This window comes from Dermacentor andersoni, chromosome 3 (genome assembly GCF_023375885.2).
Source record: "Dermacentor andersoni chromosome 3, qqDerAnde1_hic_scaffold, whole genome shotgun sequence".
NCBI lineage: Eukaryota > Metazoa > Arthropoda > Arachnida > Ixodida > Ixodidae > Dermacentor > Dermacentor andersoni.
This window is the reverse complement of record NC_092816.1, coordinates 155,941,159-155,965,212: the sequence shown is the minus strand read 5'-3', so window position 1 is coordinate 155,965,212 and position 24,054 is coordinate 155,941,159. Positions and strand designations below refer to the sequence as shown.

At 45.5% G+C, this 24,054-nt stretch overlaps 1 protein-coding gene and 1 long non-coding RNA gene across 2 annotated transcripts; one reads left to right on the top strand and one right to left on the bottom strand.

Moving 5' to 3' along the window:
• Nucleotides 1–499: 499 nt before the first annotated feature.
• LOC129383010 (uncharacterized) lies at nt 500–9,148 on the bottom strand. Its single transcript, XR_008610958.1, has 3 exons — nt 8,893–9,148; nt 7,810–7,898; nt 500–776 (listed from the first exon to the last, which is right to left on the bottom strand). It is a non-coding gene; the product is annotated as an uncharacterized lncRNA (long non-coding RNA).
• A 6,031-nt stretch (nt 9,149–15,179) lies between these two features.
• LOC129382885 (hemoglobin subunit alpha-D-like) lies at nt 15,180–15,800 on the top strand. Its single transcript, XM_055067116.1, has one exon. It carries the CDS (start codon nt 15,264–15,266, stop codon nt 15,798–15,800), a length of 537 nt encoding a protein of 178 aa, XP_054923091.1. The 5' UTR covers nt 15,180–15,263.
• The last annotated feature ends 8,254 nt before the right edge of the window (nt 15,801–24,054 follow it).

The window sequence follows — 24,054 nt, the reverse complement described above, 5'->3', positions numbered from 1 at the left end:
TGGTGTGCGCAAAAGCATAGATACGTGCCCAGGCAGCACACCAGCAATGGTCCAAGCCTGGCCCTATTCTGGCAGTAAACGGTACCAGTCCTCAGCTAACGTTGACGCAATGGCAGCGTGCAACCCAATCCAATGCTGGCCCAAAGTTAAAGCCGAGATTGGGCGAATATTATGCCAATGCAGCAGCCACTGTGTTGATAACGTAGTATCAGCTCTGAGCTTTATTAATGCCAGCTTTGGGCCCATGCCCTTTGAATGACGAATATCGTAATTACGTTTGCTCTAGAGTAGGCAACCGTTATTACCGCGAACCTTTTGCTATTGCCATTTTTATAGTAAATGTCGCCATATTGTCGACATCGATTGTAGCTAAGAAAACGCGATAGACATATATTAGGTCACGTAGCAAAAGTCATCCGCATATGCAGATTTACCGCTTGTTCACAAATAAATAAGGACAAACATGCATTTTCTGTGGACCTAAATGGGGGACGTTGGATTATGTTGAACCAGTTTATTTACAAGCCAGAAGCAAGTGCCAAAGAGCCACCTCTCGTGAAGCTAGGTGGATAACATTAGATGAGGCAAGTTGCCGAGGTCGGTGGGCTGTTCAAGGCTTTCAGGGCAGCTCGCTTACGTGGGTAGGCTGGTTGGTCAGTGCTCAGATGACGGCGGGCTCGTCTAGGCCCCTGAGGCCAGCGATAACACAGTGGTTCCAGTGCATTGGCTGCCACCTCCCAGAGCGATTTCCCCCTTATTTGGAGGAGATGCTTGCGCTGGAAAATGAAAACATATCAGAGATGTCGGAATGACAAATGTCTGTGGCAATGTTTTCATGTTGCAAAATCACCATACTGCAAGAATTGATATTTGAGCAGAGAGGTTGAAGGGGTGAATCAATAAATTTCGTGCACGAGATTTGTGAGGCAACACAATTTGATATTTCGACATGCATGGTATATTTCGTAGGAGGTGTTAAGGATAAAATTTAGGAAACAAACACGAAATGCGCAGGATCCGTCCATCTTGTTTGCATCCCACACCTAGTCAACGCAGCACTTTAAAATTGAGGAAATGCAACAAAACTTATTACAGCATAAAAAAGCCTAGTTTCAAATGGTGTAGATACAATGCGTTCTTTGTGCAAAATTTTGCACATGAAATGCGAGAAGTTGCGTTAGGAACCACTAGCAAAAACAGGCATTTATTACTCGGAAAGAAAAAAAGTGCTGTCCAGTGCGCTTCCTGGAAATGATGCTTCACCTAGAACAGTGAAAACTATCGCGGTTCCTCGCAATGATTAGCAGGATGAGGCAGCAATTATGGTGTGGTAAAATCAAAGTCCTGGAATTTATGTGAAATTCACGAACAGAGATTTACACGTGTTCTACGTTGGGCACTGTTCAAAGGCTGTTAATAAAATAACGTAGGCAATTAAGGGCACTCTATCTTAGCCATGGCTTGTTCAGTAGTGTATATACCACTTGATGATGCTTCGGTTGGTAGAAGTTTATGGCATTCCTCCTAATACAGCATAAAAGAATTGTCAGTCCAGTTCACAGCGTTTCTGTTCAGTAAATGTTGATATACATACACCAGAAATATATTAGCACCTAAACTCACGCAAGCAAAAAAAAAAAAAAATAAGATCATAGAGCAGATTTCAATTATTCTTTCGGCTCTGCGCTCCCTTGCTGCAATAGCAACATTTTTCAGCAGTGAAGACCACCATTTTATTTTTGATTGCCTGTTTGTTCCTAAAATAATTCCGTTTCCCCTGTACGGGGAAGTCGACAGTGATCTAGCAGTTATATAAAAATTTATTTATTTAAATAAATCGCATTAAAATATACATGTTATCACATTTGAAATATAATCACTACACCTAAATAGCTGTTTCACGTTTCTAGTCAACCTAAATTTACAATCCGCATATCACTGCCCCAAAATCAAAGCAACCAAACGGAACACAACGTTGCAATCGCCAACACACACCGTGTTCTAGGCCGTCTCAAATCGACAAATCGATGCAGTGCAGAGCAACGTGAATGATATGCGCACAAATTGTGGCATTGAAGCGACAATAAAATGCGCTTGTGTAGCTGGACGTAATATTTAAGACAACAGTACCCTAAAATTTAGTTCATTGGAACAATCTAAAACGCACAACTTAATGCGCCGTTTCTTAGTTCACTCCATGTGGCCCTTAGAAAATTTACGAGAGGCGGAAACCAAATACACTCACCTTTTTAATATCTACATTCCTGTTTCCGAGTTCATCCCAAATCGAACAGGGTGGCCACCAGATCCGACTGTTTTTATTTGTTGCCTTTACTTGTAATTATTTCTAGCAGTCACAAAAATCCGTGGCCACACTGCTGCGTAATTTAACATGTAGGCTTCGCAGTAGGAATGAAGACCGCAAGTGAGTATTTTTCGCGATAGCTGTGCGCTGAGAAGAACGGACAAGACTGCAAGCAGTCACACCTCCCCTTCCGTACGCTGACTATTGCATAGAAGGAAGGGGTATGAGGAACGGGCGAATGAGGAAAACGGCGTAAACGCCACACTCTCTCCCGCAGTACCTATAGCCTCACCGCGCTCTGCGCGTGGCAGCGACGGAGAAAGACACAAGGGACAATAGTGACCCCACCGCATTCCCCTGTGCCTGCACAGGTAGCAGCATTCAGCTGCCTGAGGGCCTCATTCATTGCACTGACTAGGCTTACGTGGCTGTGAGGGGGAGAGGGGGTGGGGTCGAGAGGCGGAGAATGAGCCCCCAAAAAGGCGAAAAGGCCGCTGTGTCAAAGGCAGGCAAGGACGAGAGGGTGTTGACCCGAACAAGCCAAACTTCCAACTAAATTTTACAGTAATTCGTTAGTAACCAACCTGTAAAGTAACAAACAGGCAAGCCTACTGGAATAGGAGCATGATGATTAAGTCGCCGCAACATGCGACGCGTGGAGCTTTCTTGCTGCTGAACAAATAGAAGCTTCACTAATACATACCTGCCGTGGGGGCTTAGTGGCTTTGCTGTAGCACTGCTAAGCACGAGGTCGCGGGATCGAATCTCGGCTGCGGCGGTCGCATTCCAATTGGTGGCGAAATGCAAAAAGCGTTTGTATCCTGTACATTGAGGGCACGTTAAAAATCCACAGGTGGTCAAAATTGATCCGAAGTCCCCCACTACGGCGTTCCTCATAATCAAATTGTGGTTTTGTCACGCAAAACACCAGAATTCAATTCAATTCACTAATACATGCTCTCCATCCCGAGTCAATATAAGACGGTTCCATCAACTCTCTGGTTGTGAAATTCTTGCTTCTGACCAGAATCTCGATCTTCTGAAGCCGCGGAGCGCAAATGCAAAATCTACAATGCGCATGGCACATGTGTTTCTCATCGAAAGCTCACGTTCCCTTGCACGATCAATAAAGCAACGGCTAGTTTGTTCGATATACTACTTCCCTGCTTGCAGCGTTAAAATTAAATTATGGGGTTTTACGAACCAAACCACTTTCTGATTATGAGGCACGCCGTAGTCGAGGACTCCGGAAATTTCGACCACCTGGGGTTCTTTAACGTGCACCTAAATCTAAGCACACGGGTGTTCTCGCATTTCGCCCGGGTTCGATCCCGCAACCTCGTGCTCAGCAGCCCAACACCATAGCCACTGAGCAACCACGGCGGGTCCTGCTTGCTGCGTTGTGCATTGCCTTTGGTTTTTAGGGGGGGGGGGGGGGCGCATTTCGGTGAGGATAAAGTGCACAAATGGCCGTGTACCATGCACCATGCATGGGTTACAAGTGACAAAACCACAGGTGGTTCCGATAAATCTTATGTCCTTCGCTATGACGTGCATCATAATCAAATTTTCGCTTAGGTACATTATACCCCAGATTTTTAAGTATGTATTGATTTTTCTAAACGTGAATTAAGCTTAGCAACTCGCACAAAAATACATTTAAAAAATCTGGAACAAGCGATTTCGTTTCTACAAGCCCTGTGTTGTTCCAAGAAAGCCAACTTAGTAACCCATGTTGGCAAATTCACAGGTATATGTCGGTCCACTAATTACCGCGTTGTTGAACGGTAGTGCTCATATTATTCTTTGCTATATGTGCAAACAAGGCCAGCTTTGGATCTCTATCAGAACGACACAGCCCATATTGGAACCGCGCTGTTAGTCTTAGGCCGTCATTGGGCCAGGAACTGCCAATACTTATCGAGCGCTGGTCCCAGCTGACGTGCCGCCTGGATTGCGGCCTCACTATACCGGGTGTTCAAAATTAAGCTTTATGGTTTTCTTTAAATTAGGCACTGCGAGGCATGTGCAGACCATCTGTGCAAATAAGTTATGTGGCCAGGGGGACACAGTATGAGATGATAATTATTGCTGTCAGTAGCCTAATTGAATAATTAACTTTTTGTTGACTACAGTAAGTGGGTATGTTCTTATTGAGAAGTTAGAGGCAATCGTATTTCTACACAGCATCAGTTGGAAGAATTATTCTAGCCTGTCTGTGTCCCGAGATATCCGAGTCCAAATTTTAATTGTCGTTTGCACGATTACGCATGCAAGAGAGTGAGGATCGGCGCGAAGCTCAACCCTGATGTGACCCGGCTGTTGCGTGCGGCGTTTAGTCTGACAACAGGGCGGAGGCATAGGCAAAGGTGATAATTGTTCCCCTTTCCCTCTAAGTGCCCCACCTCGTGGTATTTTTTCATATTTCGCGGGATTTATTTGGAACGCGGAAAAAGGGACCACGTGAGATATATCGTGTCGGAGACAATGTATTGAGAGGTTTCTCAAGGTGCTCTACAACTTTGCTTATCACACTTGGGGTCTGCAGCTAATACTTAAAAAGTTCATTAATTAAACATAACTAATCATTAGTTAAGGGGAAAACAGAAAAAATTGCACGAGTAACTCTAGGCCAGAGCCAACATTATGCATTCGGTTCAACTCGCGTCCGAAGTGCCTTTCATTTTTAAAACTTTGGCTCAAGTTATATGAGACAGCCTGTATATGAGAAATAGGAGGGGTCCAAGCACGGAGCCCTGCGGTACACCCGAATAAACAGGACTCAGATGAGAGGTTTCTTCGTTAGCTGAAACAAACTATGAACGGTTATTGTGGAAAACCTCAAGGCAGTACAAAATTTTGGGATCAAGGTTTAGTTGGTGCACTTTGTAGATGATTAAGCTATGGCGCACTTTATCGAGCGCTTTTACGAAGCCTAAAGAAATTAGGTCTGCAACTGAATAGTGGTCAAGCAATAGGTTCAGTTTATGCGTGAATGATACTAGTAGGGTTTCACATGAATATGTTTTGCGGAAGCCGTGTTTTCAACACGGCTTAAGCGAGTTTGCTTCTAAGTTCGCAGTGTGAGAAAACAGAGTATTCTCGATGATTTTGCATGGTATACTGGTTAAAGAAATAGGCCAATAGTTCAGTGGGAAATGTTAAGTGCTTGTTTTGCAAAGTGGAATCCCCTTCATCATCTTCCTATCAACCGGCAGTGAACCTTTGTCAAGTGATTGCTGGAAAATCTTTGTAAGGATAACGGAACCATATGTGTTATGTTTTTTAGAAACCTTGCATTAATTAAGTCACAGCCAGCAGCAGATGACAGTTTCAGTGATGCGATTATTTTTTCTACGCTGACGGGTTCAATTATTAAAGGGTACGTTGTGGTGTAGTCGTAAGATAGTGTAGTTGGGCGCGTTACATGAACGTGTTCAGATAAGTTACGCGTAAAAGCGTCGTTTAGAACGGATGCACAATTGGCGGGGGGATTGGCGCTATCAGTGCTATCAACAAGGGTTATGGCGTCGTCATGTTTTGGGTTAATAGTGTGCCAGAACTTTTTCGTATCAGTAGTTAGCATGGATTGTAATGCGTCATTGAAAAAGTTATCTTTAGCTTGCTTAAGCGCTGCTATATGTCGCGCGCTTGTAGGTTGCCCATCTTTCAGCATTTGCTGATGGTTTAGCTGATCGGCACGAAAGTTTTTGTTAGAAAGGCGCTTCATGTGGGTGTTGTACCAAGGAGCATAAACATTACAGGAAGTATTGTGGTATTTCATTAATTTTAGCAATAAAAATATTCCGCAGTTCGATTGTACACTGGGATTACAAAATTCAGCCAGGAAAGCGTCGAGGAAAATACAGAGCTCCTTGTTAATTGATTAAAAGTAAGCTTTCTTACAGTCGTGAATTGTCTTGATCTTTTTTTCTGATTTTGGACATGATATGTTGATGTTGAAATGGATAAGAAAGTGATCGCTTAAGGACAGTAAGTAAGCAATGTTCGAAATAAAATCGGATCGTGTTGCTAGCAGAAGCTCAAGGGTGTTAACAACTTGTGGTGGGATTCTGATGCAATGTGTTATCAGTTGACTGAAAGAGAACAGTGCGCACAAGTCAAGAAAATATTTTGCTAACGTGGAGAAAGGGTGTATTACAATGGGTTCGCTATGCCAGGCTATGTTTGGAATATTGAAGTCGCTCAGTAGAAACAAGGGTAAGGAAAGCGTGTTACGACGATGTGGATTGCGTATGTAACTCGTTAGCAAAAGGAGGCGGCGTCAGTAGGAGCGCGATAACATACGTCCATTATACTTTTTTTGGTAATTGATTTCCATAATTTTCCAGACTTAGTTAGTAGCAATATTGATGTGCTGAGAGTCTAGGTGTTTATTAATTGCCAGAAGAACGCCACCAGCTTGACGCAACGTACGGTCGCAGCGATAAACTGAGAAACGATGCGCGGTAGAGAAGATTTCATGGTCTCCAATATGTAGATGCGGCCAAATTTCGGTAAGTACAGAGATATCTGGGTTAAATGTGTCGATTGTGGAAGTGAAAGTGTGGCGTTTGTTTCTAATGCTTCGAATGTTAGTGAAGAGGACAGACACGGGGGATAAGTGTCTTCCACTGCCCCTCGCACTTGCCTATGGACGATTAGGTGGCGCAGTACACGGCTCGGTGTTAACACGCGTATGTTGTGACGTACACTCTATCACGCTGTCTGTCACAGGATCGTACATGTACTGCTTCTTGTTTACGACTATTTTGTTGTATGGAAGATGAAACAGGGGTTTGCCGGCTAACACGGCGATGATTTACTGCAGAAAGCAGAGCGTTCTATATCACGCACTTCACATGTGCGTAACTCATCAGAAATTGATAACAACATGCGAATGCGTCCGACCTCTCAAGTTACAGCACTGTGTTTGAAATTGAACTGGCATTATAAGCACCAAAGTTCATCCCTGCTTAATCTGAATACAATGAGTGCACGCATAGTGCAGACAAAGTTTTCAAGCCATGACAATAGAACACACGTAATGCTCCGAACAAGCAAACAAAGCGAGCAAAATACGCTCAGTTGCGTCCTCCACGTTCTACGCGAACACATTTCAGAAATTTTTGTACTCTTCAATATCAACTCAATGTGCTTGGGCTTATGGTATATTTCACAGCCATATTTCTTTACACTTGCAGGTCCGCTTGCGTTCATTTACACTCGCCTAAATTGACTCCGTGACGTCCTACTCTTCTGAAATTAGCAGAAATGAGTGAGACGGCTCTTGAGTGCGTGTCTAGCTGTAATGATATTGCAGCGCGTGCAAATGCTTGAATGTCATCCACATTCGAGCAATATTGCAAACACTTGTCTTTTGCTGCTACCCACCCCACTTTTGTGCTGACAAAATATCAGCCTTCTCGTTGTGTGCTTCATGATAAGCACATTATCTTTGCGCACTGCAATGAGGAGCCGCTCTGGGCCTGATTTTCGCTTACCGGTGCTGCGGTCCACTCTATAGTTGCACTGGAGAGCCGGGTGTTCTTTGCTGGCGTTGTTATTAGTATCGACCTCTCCCGTTTTAATCCTGCATAGAAAGAAAATTCAGTTAGGTGAGAATAAAAAGAAATTGCAGAGATCTGATAATCCGAGAAACAAAAAAAAATATATATTAAGGCCTATTTTGGGGCTAGTGGGTACCCGATGGGCGAAAATCAGCGCTACATACCAATCACTAGACATACAGAAAATGTACAGTCTTTTGATATGTCTTTTTGATTCTTTCATAGTTTTTAGCAATGCAGCGCTACTTTCTGACAAAGTTATGAAACCAGGAAAGCACAGAAATTGACAGATTTTTGAGTCTGCAATAAAACTTGGAACAGCTAGCTCGACGTGAGATATCACGCTGTTGAAATTTTGCCAGTGGCATAGAACTTCGCCCCTTCTACAAGTAACGAGTGCAGTGCTCCTCTCCAAGAGATATTGTGGCAAATTCTACTTCTAGGGCAAACCGACACGTTTTCTCTGCTGCTGCGTCGTCGGAGATAAATGATGATTTTCGTCTAAAACAAGCTTCGAGCTAAATTGGGCTTGGAATTCCAGTGAACTCGATGTTTTGAGCAGGAAAGCAAAAAAAAAAACACCGAGCAAAGTGCGTAACACACCAGAAAACTGTTCAAAATAAAGCCGTCGTTCGACGAGCTTAAACTACGAAATGCAATGATTTCATTTCGGAAAGTCCACGAAGGGGATAAAAAATAACCGGAAGATTTCATGGTTACAAGGCGACACGCGATTACTAGCGGCGCAATAAAACGCAAGCCCCTGCGAAAATCCACGCATGAAATTTCAACGAAAGGGCACCTGGCTACGCAAGCAAAGAACATCGCCAGCAATAATGCAATTCGAGGAAACCGAAACGGAACTACGCCTGCAGTTATAGCTCAGACGCCAAAACTTCAATGCGCGTGTCCGCATATACCTGTTCAGGCGTTTAATCAACGAGATTCGTTATACTCGTACTAATGCAACGGCAGAAATTAAGCATTTAGTAGTATGGTACATAAAAATCAACCTACCGTTATCAACACTGGTTCACTGCTGTACAGCACACACTCCAGGGCCCGACGATCCAGCACACATGGAGGCTCACCGCTGCCGATTGTCGCCGTGCGGTCGCACTCCCACGAGTTGTCGAAGTTGCACTGGCTTCTTACAATTTCCGGCAACATCGGCGGAGTTGAAAATCACTGAGATCACCGAGAGCGTTCATCGACACGGCCAAATGCCTTCACAACGCGAACACAGTCGCATCAGGCTCCGCACACTCTCAAGTTCCAGCGATCGCCACAGAGGGCGAAAAATCAACCGCGGTGCGTTCCAGCATAAGCGGGCAAGTGGAGCTACTGTAATTTGGTCGCATACTTTAATTTGCATTTATTCTGCTAGGGGCGCTCAACGCAGCTAAATATTGGATCTATAAATGTACATAAAATAACCGTCAAACATAGTTAACGTCCAGTTTCTTGCAAAATAAACAGAAAATTGTTTTTATTAAACCTATGTTATGAAAACGTGTGCTTTATTACTTGAATAAAAGTTTCAACGTGTGATAAGCAGCAGCCCACTGGTATCGATTGCAGTCCGTGCCGTTTATCGATTCAAATTGTACGGCGGCTATATTTGCGATAGGGGTGGTCGTTTCATTTCTGCAGCATCACGCAGGTTTCTTTTAATTAGTCCATAATATCTCAGCCAGCTTGTGCGTCCGACATTCAATAGCCGCTCCCAGGCGAACGTGTTTAAAGACGGTGAATTTTATCAGCTGCGGTGTTTCACTGGCGTAATGGCTACATACACGGCTTTCGTCGTTAGCGATCTGCCGCCTCTGGCCGCGTAATGACGGGTTGCTTGAAAAAAATATACTAGCTATCGTGAAAACTCGTCGCTGGAACCGGGCACAGTCTGTCTGAAAACTACCCAAGAAATCGGATTAACCTTGCAGCCTCTGGGTGCATGCACCGGTGTGTAAAAAAACACTGCTTCGCATTTTCAACTTTCAATTTCTTCGGGTGCAAGCCGGATAAAAGATTCCTGTAGTCAATTTTGTTTTCAAAGTGTAAAATCATAATAAAGCTATTGCTCTTCAAAGGCAATTCAAACAAGGCTCTTGTTTTTTTGCCACGTTGCTAAAATTCCTAACACGGAGTACAGTATAAAAAATAGTTTTGGCTGTGTCTGCATGAATGATACACTGCGATAAATTCACAGTACATTAGTGCAAGTGTACTTCCGGTGATACAGTCTGTATAATTTCATTTGACACATAATAAAATTACTGTGTTTATTACCTAGTAGCTGGCAAGAAATTTAATCGAGGCTTCATAAGCACAGCCCGCACAAGGACACCATGAAAGAAATGCACACTCAAAACAGTGTTGTGTGTGTGTGTGTGTTTGCTTTTCTGTCATAAAGTGTTTTGTGCACTGTTTATATTTATTTATTTATTTATTTATTTATTTATTTATTTACAGACTTCTGCAGACCGAATCGGTCCAAGCATCATTTCTTAGCCATACATGAATCACAAACTCCCCCGCGCTTCCACCATAATAATTGAGGCTTTCTTCTTTTGCCTCCAGCCTCCAAGATGCTGCTCATATTTGATCACCCCTTTGGACTCTATTGTCTCTGGACGTACAAGTCAACAGTGAATGTGTCACCACAGAGCCAGAATCCTCGCAAGGTATGTTTCTGAACACTTCAACTAGAACTGCGATTTCTTCATTAATCGGACAAGCTTTTGTTTCACTATTCTTTGCTTGCATGTTTGTCATGGCTTCATGATTTCTCTTTTGGGAAACAAGGACAAAAGAGAGATTATTGGTTTGCAAGCTGCCCACGCCAAGCCATAAGACGCTCAACGGTCACCATAACGACAAGAGGCCCTCTTGAACTACGTGCCTCACCATGAAATGTTTGCAAGTTTACCAGATAGAGGGCTGTCAGCGCTATCAGGAAAGCAGCAGTCTGCAGTTTTGTATCGTACCGAGCGGGAATGCTAAAATTTGACATACAAGCTTACTTGATTTTCAAGGCGTTTTATGACAATTGGAGAAGTAACCTGGTTATACAATGTTAGCTAATGTTTTGCAAAGAAAGGTTATCGGTGATGGCTACGATACTTCAGGGAAGGTGGTTCCATTCCTGAGATGTGGGGGGGGGGGGATGAAAGATTGAACGAAAGACTTCGTGTAGCAAGAATAAATCCCTGCGTTACTGCCATCATCGATGCAGATTAACATGTACTTGAGGCTGCGGTATGAAGTCGTCGTGAAGTGTGGTATGACGGAAAATTTTATGAAATAGCGAAACATGGTGACTGCGGTGATTATCTAGGGGAATAAGTGCTGGTTAGTTTCATTAAGGTTACAGTCGCTGTACGGTTATAATTAGAAAGAATGAAACGAGCAGAGTTATTTTGTACTAGTTCAAGTGAAGTAATAAGACTAACGCGACTGGGATCCCATATTGCAGATGCATATTCAAGTTTTGAGCGTATTCGTGTCTTGTAAAGGTGTAGTTTTAAAGTAGACAGTGCTTTGGAAAAGTTGCACTGTAAGTACCCGAGCAGATGAATAGCATTGTTAATGATATACTGGATATTGGGCCAATTTAAGTTGTTTGTAATGTGTACACCAATATATTTATAGGACATGACGAAATATAAGGGAACATTGTTAAGATGGTAAGTCATAGGATTAAAATTAGATCTGGATACTGCATTATTTTTCATTAACTACAAAAGGCTCATGTTCAGTTTCCATGAAATCACTAACTGGGCTAGCCCTGCATTGTAAGAGATGGCTAGAAAAGGCAACTTCACAGAAATGGCCTACTCCACACTTCTCAAACATGAAAAGCCAATAAAATCAAATTTTCTTTCTCTTAAAACAGCAGATGACATACTTGAGGACAGTGTGTTCACAAAGCGTTTTTGAAATATACTCGCAGTTTGGATTTGCATTCATTCTATCAATAGTGGACGAGCAAGGGAAGCCTCGGCATGGGAACTTCGTCACGGTGCTCACAAATATGTTTGATTGCTGTAACGGTGGCTATAGGCTGAAGCTTTCCTTGCTCACCTCTGTTACTCAACTAAAGTGTTAATCTCCTTGTAACCTTTTTGCATTGTTTGAACACGCAAACCGAAATGTTTCTCAAACATGAGACCATAAATTGCATTTTACAAGAATCCGTGAGCATCAGTTGGGCATACTTATGTTTATTTACTGTCCTTGTTTATACACAATATTTGCAGATGTCCTTGTAAGCACTGTCGTCTCCATAACGTTTCTCGCCTTCCTACAAGCACTCCACCTGTGTCAAAGCCTTTACTGCTGCACCTGAACACTAAATGTGCAGCAGAAATATCAAGAACACACAGTATGTGATCTAAAATTTAGCATAACGTTTCTTTTTCCTCTACACTTCGTGCCTATCGCCAATGTTTTATGAAAACAATGCGACATTGCTGCTCGAGCTTACCTTACTGACAGCACACCTTTGCCGAGCACTTCTTATGTTTCTTTTTTTAATCTAGCTGAAATCGTCGAAGGCAGACAACATACGTATTGTTTGAAACACGTCAAACAGCACTCTACGCAACACAAGTACGAGTGTAGCTGAGCACAATATCGTTGTCCTTGCTTTAGCGCCACGCCAAACACGATAAAAAACTTCGCTCGATTTCACTTTTTGATTCCGTTAAATAGATTACTATCTGTGTTTCTGTGATTGACAGCATTAGCTCCACCTGACCTCTACGAAAATTGTGGGCATGTGCTGCTTCATTCAGGATTGACAATAAACAATGTAAGCTTGTTTGTCTGACGTCTTTTTTTGCCAGTTGAGGCCTCTCGGTCACCTGGCGATATAATAAGGGTATCGCTAGGCATTTTAGAATATCGTACACACGAACGCCGCTCCGAAAGCGGTAGCAATACGCCCAAAACCGGCGAGCGAGCAGCGCAACGAACCCCACCAGCGTCTACCGTACCGGCCATATTGCTCACTACGTAATGATGATGATATTAGTTTTGATTTTGCAAGCGCCATCTCTCGGTCGCATACTTTAGTTCACAACTCTTTTTCACACTCTTAGTTCACACTCTTTTTGCCGTTGTACTGTGGAAGGTACAGTTTCCCTTCTCAAATTTGTATACGTGTTCTGCGGTCGCATATTGTCGCTGGTACAGAGAATTGACAATAATTGTCCTGAGAAGAATCGCCTCGCCCGCCGGCCCAGGCCACGTTTTTGCACGAGACGTTCGTTTGAGGGATCGTCAGTCGTTTGTGAGCAGGCGCGAGTAAGAGGGGGCGCGAGAGAGAAAATCTGGGGGCTTTTGCTCCTTGAACATATGACTCTGCCTAGGTACTACGGAGGAGGCTTCTTAGCGTGTGTTGTCGGCTTCTGTCCCTAGGCGTGCCGTTATTGCGGAGTGGGGTCGAGTGCTCGGACGCTGGCTGCCAGCGCGGTAAAGTAGGCCAAGCAGCACCCGATGTGGCGACCGCTGTGTCGGACAGACTGACTCGCAGCTGCGGTGCTCGTGCTCAGTCGTGGCAGATCTTAGCTTTCTCGCGCCTTACGGCAATACACCTTGTAAATAACATCACAGATGTTTCTGTGGGAGCAGTAGCGACTGTACTAGAGCCTGGGCCGCATATACTGAATATCTAGAAGGCAGAGCACGGCGCCTTAGCAACCGCGCTTGAACACAAGTGCCTGAAAGGCCGTCGGTAACGATGACTGACCCTGCACCAGCGCACGCCGCAGGCGCGCGAGAGTCTGTGCGACGTACCTTCAGAGGCAAAGTTCTCACTGGTGTTGCAGAAGTCGCGGGGCGCGGTAGTGCTGAACCTATAGCTTCATAATTTGGCGGCTGGACGTAATTACATTTATTCAATCGTGTTTTACTAATTGTAACAACGTGTCATTATTTCGCATTATTGGCGGCACCTCCGGTACACCAAACGACGCCTCCAGGGCGAGGCCTGCGCTTGCCAGGGGTGTATCGGTTGTCCGCTAGGGCTGACAGGCAATTTTTTATGTGAACACCCCCTGGCACGCTTCGGTCTCCGCGGCCTCAACCCACGGGTCGCCGTGCTTCCAGCTTCGATCCCCCCGCTACCCCTTGGGTGCCTTGGAGATCCTGCGCGCCACCTGCTTTAGTATAACCTCAGGTGCCTTGAGACTTCCGTTTGCCGATTACATGTGCCATCCTGGAGCAGTGCTTGTAAAGGTGCAAGCTATCGTCCCGACGAAAAAAGCGACCCGCGATTTATACAACACGAATCAGAACATTGCCCCTTCAGACACAGTGATCACCAAATGGGGCGTCCGCACGTGCCCTGTCTCACCGCACTCCGCAATGCCGGCATGTCTAGGGGACAAATGCATACAACACGCGCTAAGATGCCTCCTCCTTAAGTGCCTAGGTAGAGTTATATATTCAGGGAGCAAAAGCCCCCAGATTTTCTTTCTCGCGCCCGCTCTTACTCGCGCCTGCGCACAAACGACTGGCGATGCCTCAAATGAACGTCTCGTGGTGGACTTCCCGACCGGCGCAGTCTTTCCTCCTCCACCGCCATCGAAGCTACACACAGAGGCGATACCTTCTTTCTTAATGGATTCGCTCTCTCCATTTGCTTTTCGCTTTTCTTTCTCCCTCACAGCTTCTGCCTCATAAATCCTTGCCCCTTTCGCTTTGTAACGCTCTGTCAACGAATCTGCGGGCTTTTTGGGCGCCAAATTTGCAAGGCTGCATATAAATGTTGCATTTGCTCATTGGCCGCATACAGCCGTAAGCAGAGAGTCGGTCGCGTTTTTTTCACGCATGATCACGCTTAAAACAACCCTTATATGCGGTGGTCTGGGATAAACCTTAGAACGTACCTCTTATACGGAGGACACTATGCAGGGCTTGACTAAGAGTGTTATTCCATATGGATGCGCTGTATAGAGCAAGCGCTGTTGGAATGTCACATTTCTGGTATAATATTTAAATTCGTCCCTTTAATTCATTTGAGTAAACAGCCCGGTCGCAGCTAATCCCACAGACCGAACATGCGTCACATTTAAAGGCATCATTATCATTATCGCCGTCGTCGTAGCCATCTAGCAAGGCGGTCGAAACTACTCTACCGATCGCTACTTGGCCCATTTCCAGCTGTGGGCACGTTTCATTGCCTGGGATCATGATCATCATCACCGTCGCTCTCGCTCTGTGTGCCGTGCACGAGTGCACGAGTAGCGCGCCCTCTCCCATACCCAGTCGCCCGGAACGAACCACCGCTGTTCCGAGGGAGTAGCAGACAGGCCTCCAGCTCACGCCGTACGTCCACCGTCCACTCCTGCTGGCCAGCCTCGGGCGCGAAGAACGAAGCAGCCATGGGTAACGCGCAACGCAAGACCGGCGAGATACCGGACGAGATGACGGGCCTTACCGAGAACCAGAAGAAGCTGGTCCAGGCAACGTGGCGTAGCTTCACCAGCCACAACCGCGAGTACGGCCCACTCGTCTTCCTGTCCTTGTTCGTCAAGCATCCCGAGTATCTGCGTATGTTTCGCAACTTCCGCAGCAAGAGCGTGTCCCAGCTCAAAGACGACCCGATATTCCGTGCCCACGGCTGCTCCATCGGCTACCACGTGACCTCCATGGTGGAGAGCCTCGGGGATCCGGCCGCCTTAGAGGTTCTGGTGCGCCGCAACGCAACCGAGCACCTTCGCCGCAAGGGCGTCAAGCCGTACCACTTCGAGATACTGGGCCAGTGCCTGGTGGACGTCCTCCAGGCAAGGGAAGAGCGCCTGATGACGCCAGAAGCCATAGAAGGCTGGGGAAAGTTCCTCGCGGTGAGCTTGCGTGTGAACGCGTTGCAGTCTCACGTCTTTTTTATAAAAAATTCGACAGAACCCTTCTCACGATGAACGTTGGCGTTAATGTGGATAACATGCAACAAATGTAGCAACACGCCGTATTGACACTGCCTCTGTCGCACTTACCTCTGGACACGCTAGGTGATCAAGCGGTGCCGTTGTAAAGTCCGCGTGTGACGCATGTGTAAATATACTGACACGAAATTGTCTGAATATATACGACAGGGATTCGACTCCGCATAATACCAGCTAAATGCTGAATTATATTTTTTATAGGAGAGCGGCACATTGTCAGTGGCACACACCCAGTGACCGAAGTTGGCCCGACCGTTGGTTTGATAGCCGGTTCCATCAACCAACACCACCTAGATAGCACGGGGCCTGTTCCCCCAGTCCATGACGTCATGCTACCTGGCCAGAAATTCCCGTTGCCAAGGCTGGCGTGACAAAAGCGGTGAATTCAAGATCACCGTAGCTTACTCCGGAACGTCCCCATTAGTTGGTATGGCTGTCGGGCAAGCTATCATGACGTCATGGATTGGAGTGTACAGGCCTTGCCAAAACGTCCTAAAATTCGGCGCTCTGAGTTTTAAGCAAAACACTTTATTTCTCCCAGTGTATTAGGTAGAACTTCCTGAGCAACAACGACCAGAGAATGCTTCCACGGCGGCGCTGTTTTGTATATTCTAGAATGGGTAGCAGCATTTCGACAAGGGCTTCTGTTGGTATTCCTGACGTAGTACCGAAGTTGCAATCTTGCCAAAGGCACTGGCAAGTCATTGGCACTAGATGAACGTTGTTGTGCCCACGACGTTAGACACGAATGGGTCGTCAGCACATTAGCGAAGTCTTCATATCTACCCGCTCGTACCCAGATCATGCGACAAGGTCACATCTCTTGTCCTTCGTATGCTTGTTCTTTGCTGAGCAGGCTAGAAGATCAATTAGATGTGGAATTATATCGTAGACTAACAGTTTTTGTAGCTTTCGTGAAAATTACACAGTTCAAAGCGTGGCGCTCCATACTGCAGGTGCCGGCTGGACCTGCGTTTGCACTTGCTGAAATTAGCAACAACAGAGAGAGAGCATAACATGTGCAGGAAAAGTAACGGAGGTTTCCATATTCATGCACACATTATGGTTGAGGCGAGGCTTCGGGTCTAGCGTTTGGAAACTGTTTTCGCAGGGCAGTGCAATTTTTGTGAGCGCACAGGGAGCTTGCCCTGTACTGAGGCGTATTCCGTGCGTAGCCATTGTAATAGTACGCGCCGTCGAGGTGACAATTATCCTAGGCTTATGTGTGGTTCTGCAAAACTGCAACTGCGTTCTGCAAAACTCAAACAGGAGACATATGGCACGACTTCTTGTACGATTGCGCGTGCGCAGCGTGAGAATCTGTCTTGAGCCGATCGGAAATTTGCGTCTTTTTGTTTATTATACCTGGTCGCTTACTTAAGATCGAGCGCGACGTCGCACTGTGTGTCTCCTGGTTCCAAGCTGAGCATGCTTGACTGGATAATAACAGCGGCTGTGGCTTCACGTTGCTCTAGCAGCATCATTTACCAGATACAGCAGGCCGGCACTTGCAAAGCACTACTACTAGGAAACCCTTCCGAATCCCTGGACATACGAACCGTTGCGCTAGCGACCCGTATATTCCATCAATGGGGGTATAGCGCGCCTGTCTTAGATGCGACGCGTTGCCCAGCTAGTTGGTGATTACTTATTACGACGTATTGAGACGCGAAATAACGCTAGGTAAGACCATGTCATATAAGAAAGACGCTCTTTCCAGTCCTGGTTTTACCGTCCTTGGACGCACGCGGATTGCGTATAGGTCTGTGCGCCATGATTGCGCATTGGTTGCCCTCTGGTCGGGCTTGGGAGGATGGAACCTGATGAGCAGACGGTCAAAACGGATAAGTCAGACGCGTCGTAACACAGTACAATGAGATAGGAACCCTTGCGCAGTGTCAGGTGTGACGAGCGCTCGCAAGGCCAGTGGCGTAGCGAGGACTTCGAGCACCGTGCACGGCAACCCCCCCCCCCTCCCCCCCGTTAATTTCTGTGCTTATATGGGGCCTGCCCCGCGCCCCTCCTATAACCTTGCCCTCTCCAGCCGCGGTCAAGTCGGGAATGGGAAACATTATATCACTTCTGTTGAACGTTCTTGTCCGGGAAGGCTGCGTTTTGGTCTTCATGAATCATGACAACTGGCGATTGACACTTACGCGCATGCGCGCGTCGCGCGCTCTCCGCGTTCTTCCTTCAGTTAATGGTGCGCATCATCAAGGACGTGTACGAGAAGGCGGCCGCCGAGCGCGCCGAGCGCGGCTCGATTGCCACCTCGGCCAGCGACATTGACGACCGCACTGCCGAGATCACCAGCGGTAGTAAGGGGACGGGCGAAGGCTCGGTGTCGGCGACGGCGGCCGGCAGCTCCAGAAAGCAATCGTCGCACAAGATTGGCGCTGGGTGGAAGATAGGCGCCCCTAAGAAGGCCAGCGCTTCCCAGCCTCGCAAGTCGGACCACGAGACGCCGATGAAGACCCCGTCAGCGCAGGTGTCGCCCCCCGACAAGCACCACGACAAGCTGTAGACCGACAAGGACTCCTCGAACGACAACAACGCGTCTTGCGACGCAAGTGGCAAGCACGGCCAGGAGAAGTAGCACGGGCTCATTTCATGCAGGGCGAGAGGGTGAGCTGAATGTGCGATGAGGACAGCGCCCTGAAAGGAGCAGCACTGGCTGGAATCCGACATGCCGATACATAACGTTGATGTATTTTTGTAGCGATTATTATTACACGTGCGCGATGTTTTGACCGTGTTGTGTCGATCTGGTGCGCATTTGAAAGGTGTTCCCGAGTGTTGTGAGTGGTAGCGTCGCCGATATGATTGAAATATATTATGTGTAATAAACGAGAATTATGTTAACACTGCAATGTACTAGTATAAAAAAAATAAATTATGGGGTTTTACATGCCAAAACTACAATCTGATTATGAGAGACGCCATAGTGGGGGACTCCGGAATAATTTGGACCACCTGGGGTTCTTTAACGTGCACCTAAATCGAACTACACGGATGTTATCGCATTTCGCTCCGTAAAAATGCAGCCGCCGTGGCCGGGATTTGATCCCGTGATCGCGTGCTTATATAAGCTGATACGTATATATCGGACGCACAGTTCGAGAAGGAGAGTTCAGAAGGCCCGGCCCCTAAAGAAAAAATGACAACCATTCGACTTTGTGAAGATGGAACGGCAGTGAAGGCTGACGACAGTCAAAGCTCTCAAACGAAAAGCAAAGTGCTTTCGCTGCCATTCCATCTTCACAGAGTGAAATGGTGGTCATTTTTAGGTTGCCACTCACCCGTCGTTGCTCGTTCGGAGGTGCCCGGGCTCGCGATTGTCGTTTTCGTTCAGCATCGCGGGAACGTTATTCGTCGGTGGTCGTTTCGCGCCGGCGCCGTTTACGTTCTCGTTGCTGTTCGCCACGGCGCTCCTCGTACACATGTTGTTCTTTGGGTGTACGAACTATACGTGTCCGCCACATCGATAACGCAGCTGTTGAATCGCTCACACCTCCTTAATGGCTCATATGCGCGTAGACGCGGCCTCCCAATTACAACAGAAGAGAAGTGAATTCTACGCTGGAATGATGAGTGGCAACGGAGCCAGCTGTGGAAGAGGACGACGCTGGCGCGATTGCTGATAATGAAAGTTTTTTTGCACAACGGAGCCAGCCGTGTAAGACTACGGCGACGAACGCGCGAGCAGTGGCACTAGCGTGTTTGCGCGGTTGGCGCCGATGATTTTATGTCCTTTTTGAAAAACTTGTACGGAACATCTTTTTATTAAAATTCAGAGTTCCGCCCGAGAGACGAAGCACCGATTGCCATAGCAAATTAGTAGATAGCTGTACGAAGTAAGGATAGTAGTTTTATCGGCCGTATAAACTTGTAAACATTCGCTTACTCACTAAATTGGCAATGATAGAATGTGCAAGCGTGACTCGACGAGGACGTACTAAGGAACAGACACAGAGTCAGCGCTGTCTTGGTGTGTCTGCTTCCTTCTACGTCCTTGTTCAGTCGCGCTTACACATTCTATCATGGACTCAAAGCAACTAGTCCGTCAACGTGTTTTAACTAAATTAATCAGCATGGTGTCGCGCGCACAGGTTAACATGAACACATATCGCTCGATGAGCGCGGAAAGCCCACTGTGAAAATTCTGGAGTGAGGAATCGCGGCACCAGCAAGCGAATTGATCTTCATGCATGTCTCGCTTCAGCGCGAACGAAACGTCGAAAGCACAGTGCATACGAAGCTACCGGACCTACGCGCACTCTGCAAACATCGCAGGCCTCCTTGAACCTCTTTGAGCGCGCACTTTGGCCACAGAACACCTACATAACCTTAGCGAAAGGAAACTGTACCTTCCACAGTGCAACGGAAATAACAGTAGCGGTGGCGTTGCGAACTACAGTATGCGACCGAGAGATGGCGCTGGCAAAATCAAAACTAACGTCATCATCATTACGTAGTTAGCAATATGGCCACTACGGTAGCGGCTGGTGGGGCTCGTTGCGCTGCTCCCTCGCTGGTATTGGGTGTTGGAACACCTCTTTCCAGGCGGTGTTCGTGTGTACAGTACTATAAAATGACTACAGATGCCTTTGTTGTATCGCCAGGTGACCGAAAGGCCCCCCTCAACTCGCAAAAAACACGTCAGAGAAGTAAGCTTACATTGTTTATTGTCAATCGTGAAAGAAAAGATATAAACCCACAATTTTCGTACAGGTCAGGTGGAGCTAATGTTGTCAGTCACTGAGCTTACAACATAAAGAAACACAGATAGAAATCTATCTAACGGAATTGAAAGCTGAAATCGAGCAAAGTTTTCTCATCGTGCTTGGCGTGCCGCTAAAGCAAGGAGAAGGAAGCTTCAGACAACGATAATTGTGGTCGGCTACACTCGTACCTAGATTGCGTACAGTGCTGTTTGACGTGTTTCATACTATACGTATGTTGTCTGCCTTCGAGGATTTCAGCTAGATTGAAAGAATAAACATAAGAAATGCTCGGCAAAGATGTACTGTCAGTAAGGTAAGCTCGAGCTACAACGTTGCATTGTTTTCATAGCACATTGGCGATAGGCACGAAGGGTAGAGGTAAAAGAAACGTTATGCTAAATCTTAAATCACATACTGTGTGTTGTTGATATTTCTGCTGCACATTTAGTGTACAGGTGCAGCAGTAAAGGCTTTGACACAGGTGGAGTACTTGTAAGGAGGCGGGGAACGTTATGGAGACGACAGTGCTTACAAGAACCTCTGAAAATATTGTGTATAAACAAGGACACTAAATAAACATATAAATATACCCAAATAATGCTCACGAATCCTTGAAAAATGCAATTTACGGTTTCATGTTGAAAAAAAAAAAACATCTCGGTTTGTGTGTTCAAACTATGCAAGAAGGTTACAAGGAGATGAACACTTCAGTTGAGTAACAGAGGTGAGCAAGGCAAGCCTGAGCTTGTAGCCAACGTTTCAACAATCAGACATATTTGTGAGGAGCGTGACGAAGAAAAGTTCCCACGCAGAAGCTTCCCTTGCTCGTCCACTGTTGATTGGATGAATGTTAAGCCAAACTTCGAGTATATTTCAAAAACTTTTGTGAACACGCTGTCCTCAGGTATGTCATCTGTTGTTTGAAGAGAAACAAAATTTGATTTTATTTGTGTGTCATGTTTGAGAAGTCTGGAGTAGGCCGGTTGCGTGAAGTTACCTTTCCTAGCCAACTCTTACGGTGCAGGGCTAGCCTAGTTACTGATTTCATGCAAGCTGTACATGAGCCTTTTGTCGTTAACAAATGAAAAATAATGCAATATCCAGATCTAATTCTAATCCTAGCACTTACCATCTTAACAACGTTCGCTTAGATTTCGTCATGTCCTATAAATATATTGCTGTACACATTACAAATAACCTAAATTGGACCGTTACAGGCTACGTCATTAACAATGCTATTCACCTGCTTGGGTACTTACAGGGCAACTTTTCCAAAGCACTGTCTACTTTAAAGCTGCACCTTTACAAGACTCTAATACGCTAGAAACTTGAATATGCATCTGCAATATGATAGCCTAGTCGCGTTCATCTTACTTCACTTGAACTAGCACAATATAACTCTTTTCTTTTCATTCTTTCTAATTATAACCGTACCGCGAGCATAACCTCAATGAAACTAACCAGCACTTATTCCCCTAGCTAACCGTCGCAGTCGTTCGTGTTTCACTATTTCATAAAATTTTCCATCATACCCCACTTCACGATGGCTTCATACCACGGCCTCAAGTACATTTCAAACCGCATCGATCATCGCAGTAAGGCAGGAATTTATTCTTGTTACACGAAGTCTTGCATTCAATTTTTCATCCCCCGTACATCTCAGGAATGGAACCATCTTCCCTCAAGTATCGTAGCCATCACCGATAATATTTTCGTAAAACATTAGCATTGTGTAATCAGGAAAATCATTGCGTTACCAGAACTCACTGCTCTTGTTTTTTTTTTTTTTTTTTTTTTTTTTTACTCTACTGCTTTGTAACCACTTGCCTCTTTAAGGGCACATGGCCCTGAGCGTACTTTACATAAAAAATAACATAATGAAGTGGAAAATGACTGCCGGAATTTGTGAGCATGAAGCATAATTTCCACAAAATTGCACTCAGCGGTTTTGAAGGTATTAATATACTTTGCAGTTTCATGTAACAAATTAACGCTATGAGGGAGCATGTGATACTTGGTGCTATAATGCCCGTCAACCTGATTTGCAAATAGCAGATGACGGAGTTTGTGCATTAGAAAGCAGGAGTTTGCTGCATTGTTTCTATTCTAGTCGCCACGGCTATAATGACGAGAAAAGAAACAAGCTGGGACTCAACTTCTTACTTCTGCAATTGTCATAAAACGCTTTTAAAATCAAGTAAGCTTGTATGTCAAATTTTAGCATTCTCGCTCGGTACGATACAAAACTGTAGACTGCTACTTTTCTTATAGCGCTCCCAGCCCTCTATCTGGTAAACTTGCAAACATTTCATGGTGAGGCACGTAATTCAAGAGGACCTGTTGTCATTCTGGTGACCACTGAGCTTCTTATGGCTTGGCGTGGGCAACTTTCAGACCAATAATCTTTCCTTTGTCCGTCTTCCTGAAAAGAGAAATGATGAAACCATGACAAACATGCAAGCAAAGAATAGTGAAACAAAAGTTTGTCCAATTAATGAACAAATCGCAGTTCTAGTTGAAGTGTTCAGAAACATACCTTGCGAGGATTCTGGCTCTGTGGTGACACATTCACTGTTGACTTGTACGTCCAGAGATAATACATTCCAAAGGGGTAATCAAATATGAGCAGCATCTTGGAGGCTGGAGGCAAAAGAAGAAAGCCTCAATTATTATGGTGGAAGCGTGGGTGAGCTTGCGATTCATGTATAACTAAGAACAGTGCACAAAACGCTCCATGACAGCACCCCCCCCCACACACACACAACACGGTTTTGAGTATGCATTTATTTCAGTGGTGACCTTGTGTGGGCTGTACTTAGTGAAGCGTCGATTAAATTTTTTACCAGATACTAGGTAATAAACACAGTAATATTATTATGTATCAAACTAATTCAACTTATTAACAATTCAATTATTAATTCAACTGTATCACCGGTAGTTCATTTGCACTAATGGGCAGTAAATTTATGGCAGTGTATCACGCATGCAAACACTGCCAAAACTATTTATTTTTTTATGCTGTACTTCGCGTTTGGAATTTCACAACGTGACAAAATAACAAGAGCCTTGTTTGAATTGCCTTTGAAGAGCACTAACTTTATATAATTGTCCACTTTGAAAAAAAAAGAGGACTACAGGAATCGGTTTTATCCAGCTCGCAACCGAAAAAATTCATAGTTTAAGAGGCGAGGCAGTGTTTTTTTTTTTTTTAATTTTTTACTCACCGGTGCACACACCCAGAGGCTGTAAGGTTAATTTGATTTCTTGGGTTGTTTCCAAACAGACTGTGCTCGGTTCCAGCGACCAGCTTTGACGCTAGCTAGCATATTTTTTTCAAGCAACACGTCATTACGCGGCCAGACGCGGCAGATCACTGACGACGGAAGCTGTGTATGTAGCCATTATGTCAGGGAAACGCCGCAACGGATAAAATTCACCGCCTTTAAACACGTTCGCCTGGTAGCGGCTACCGAATGTGGGACGCATAAGCTGGCTGAGATATTATT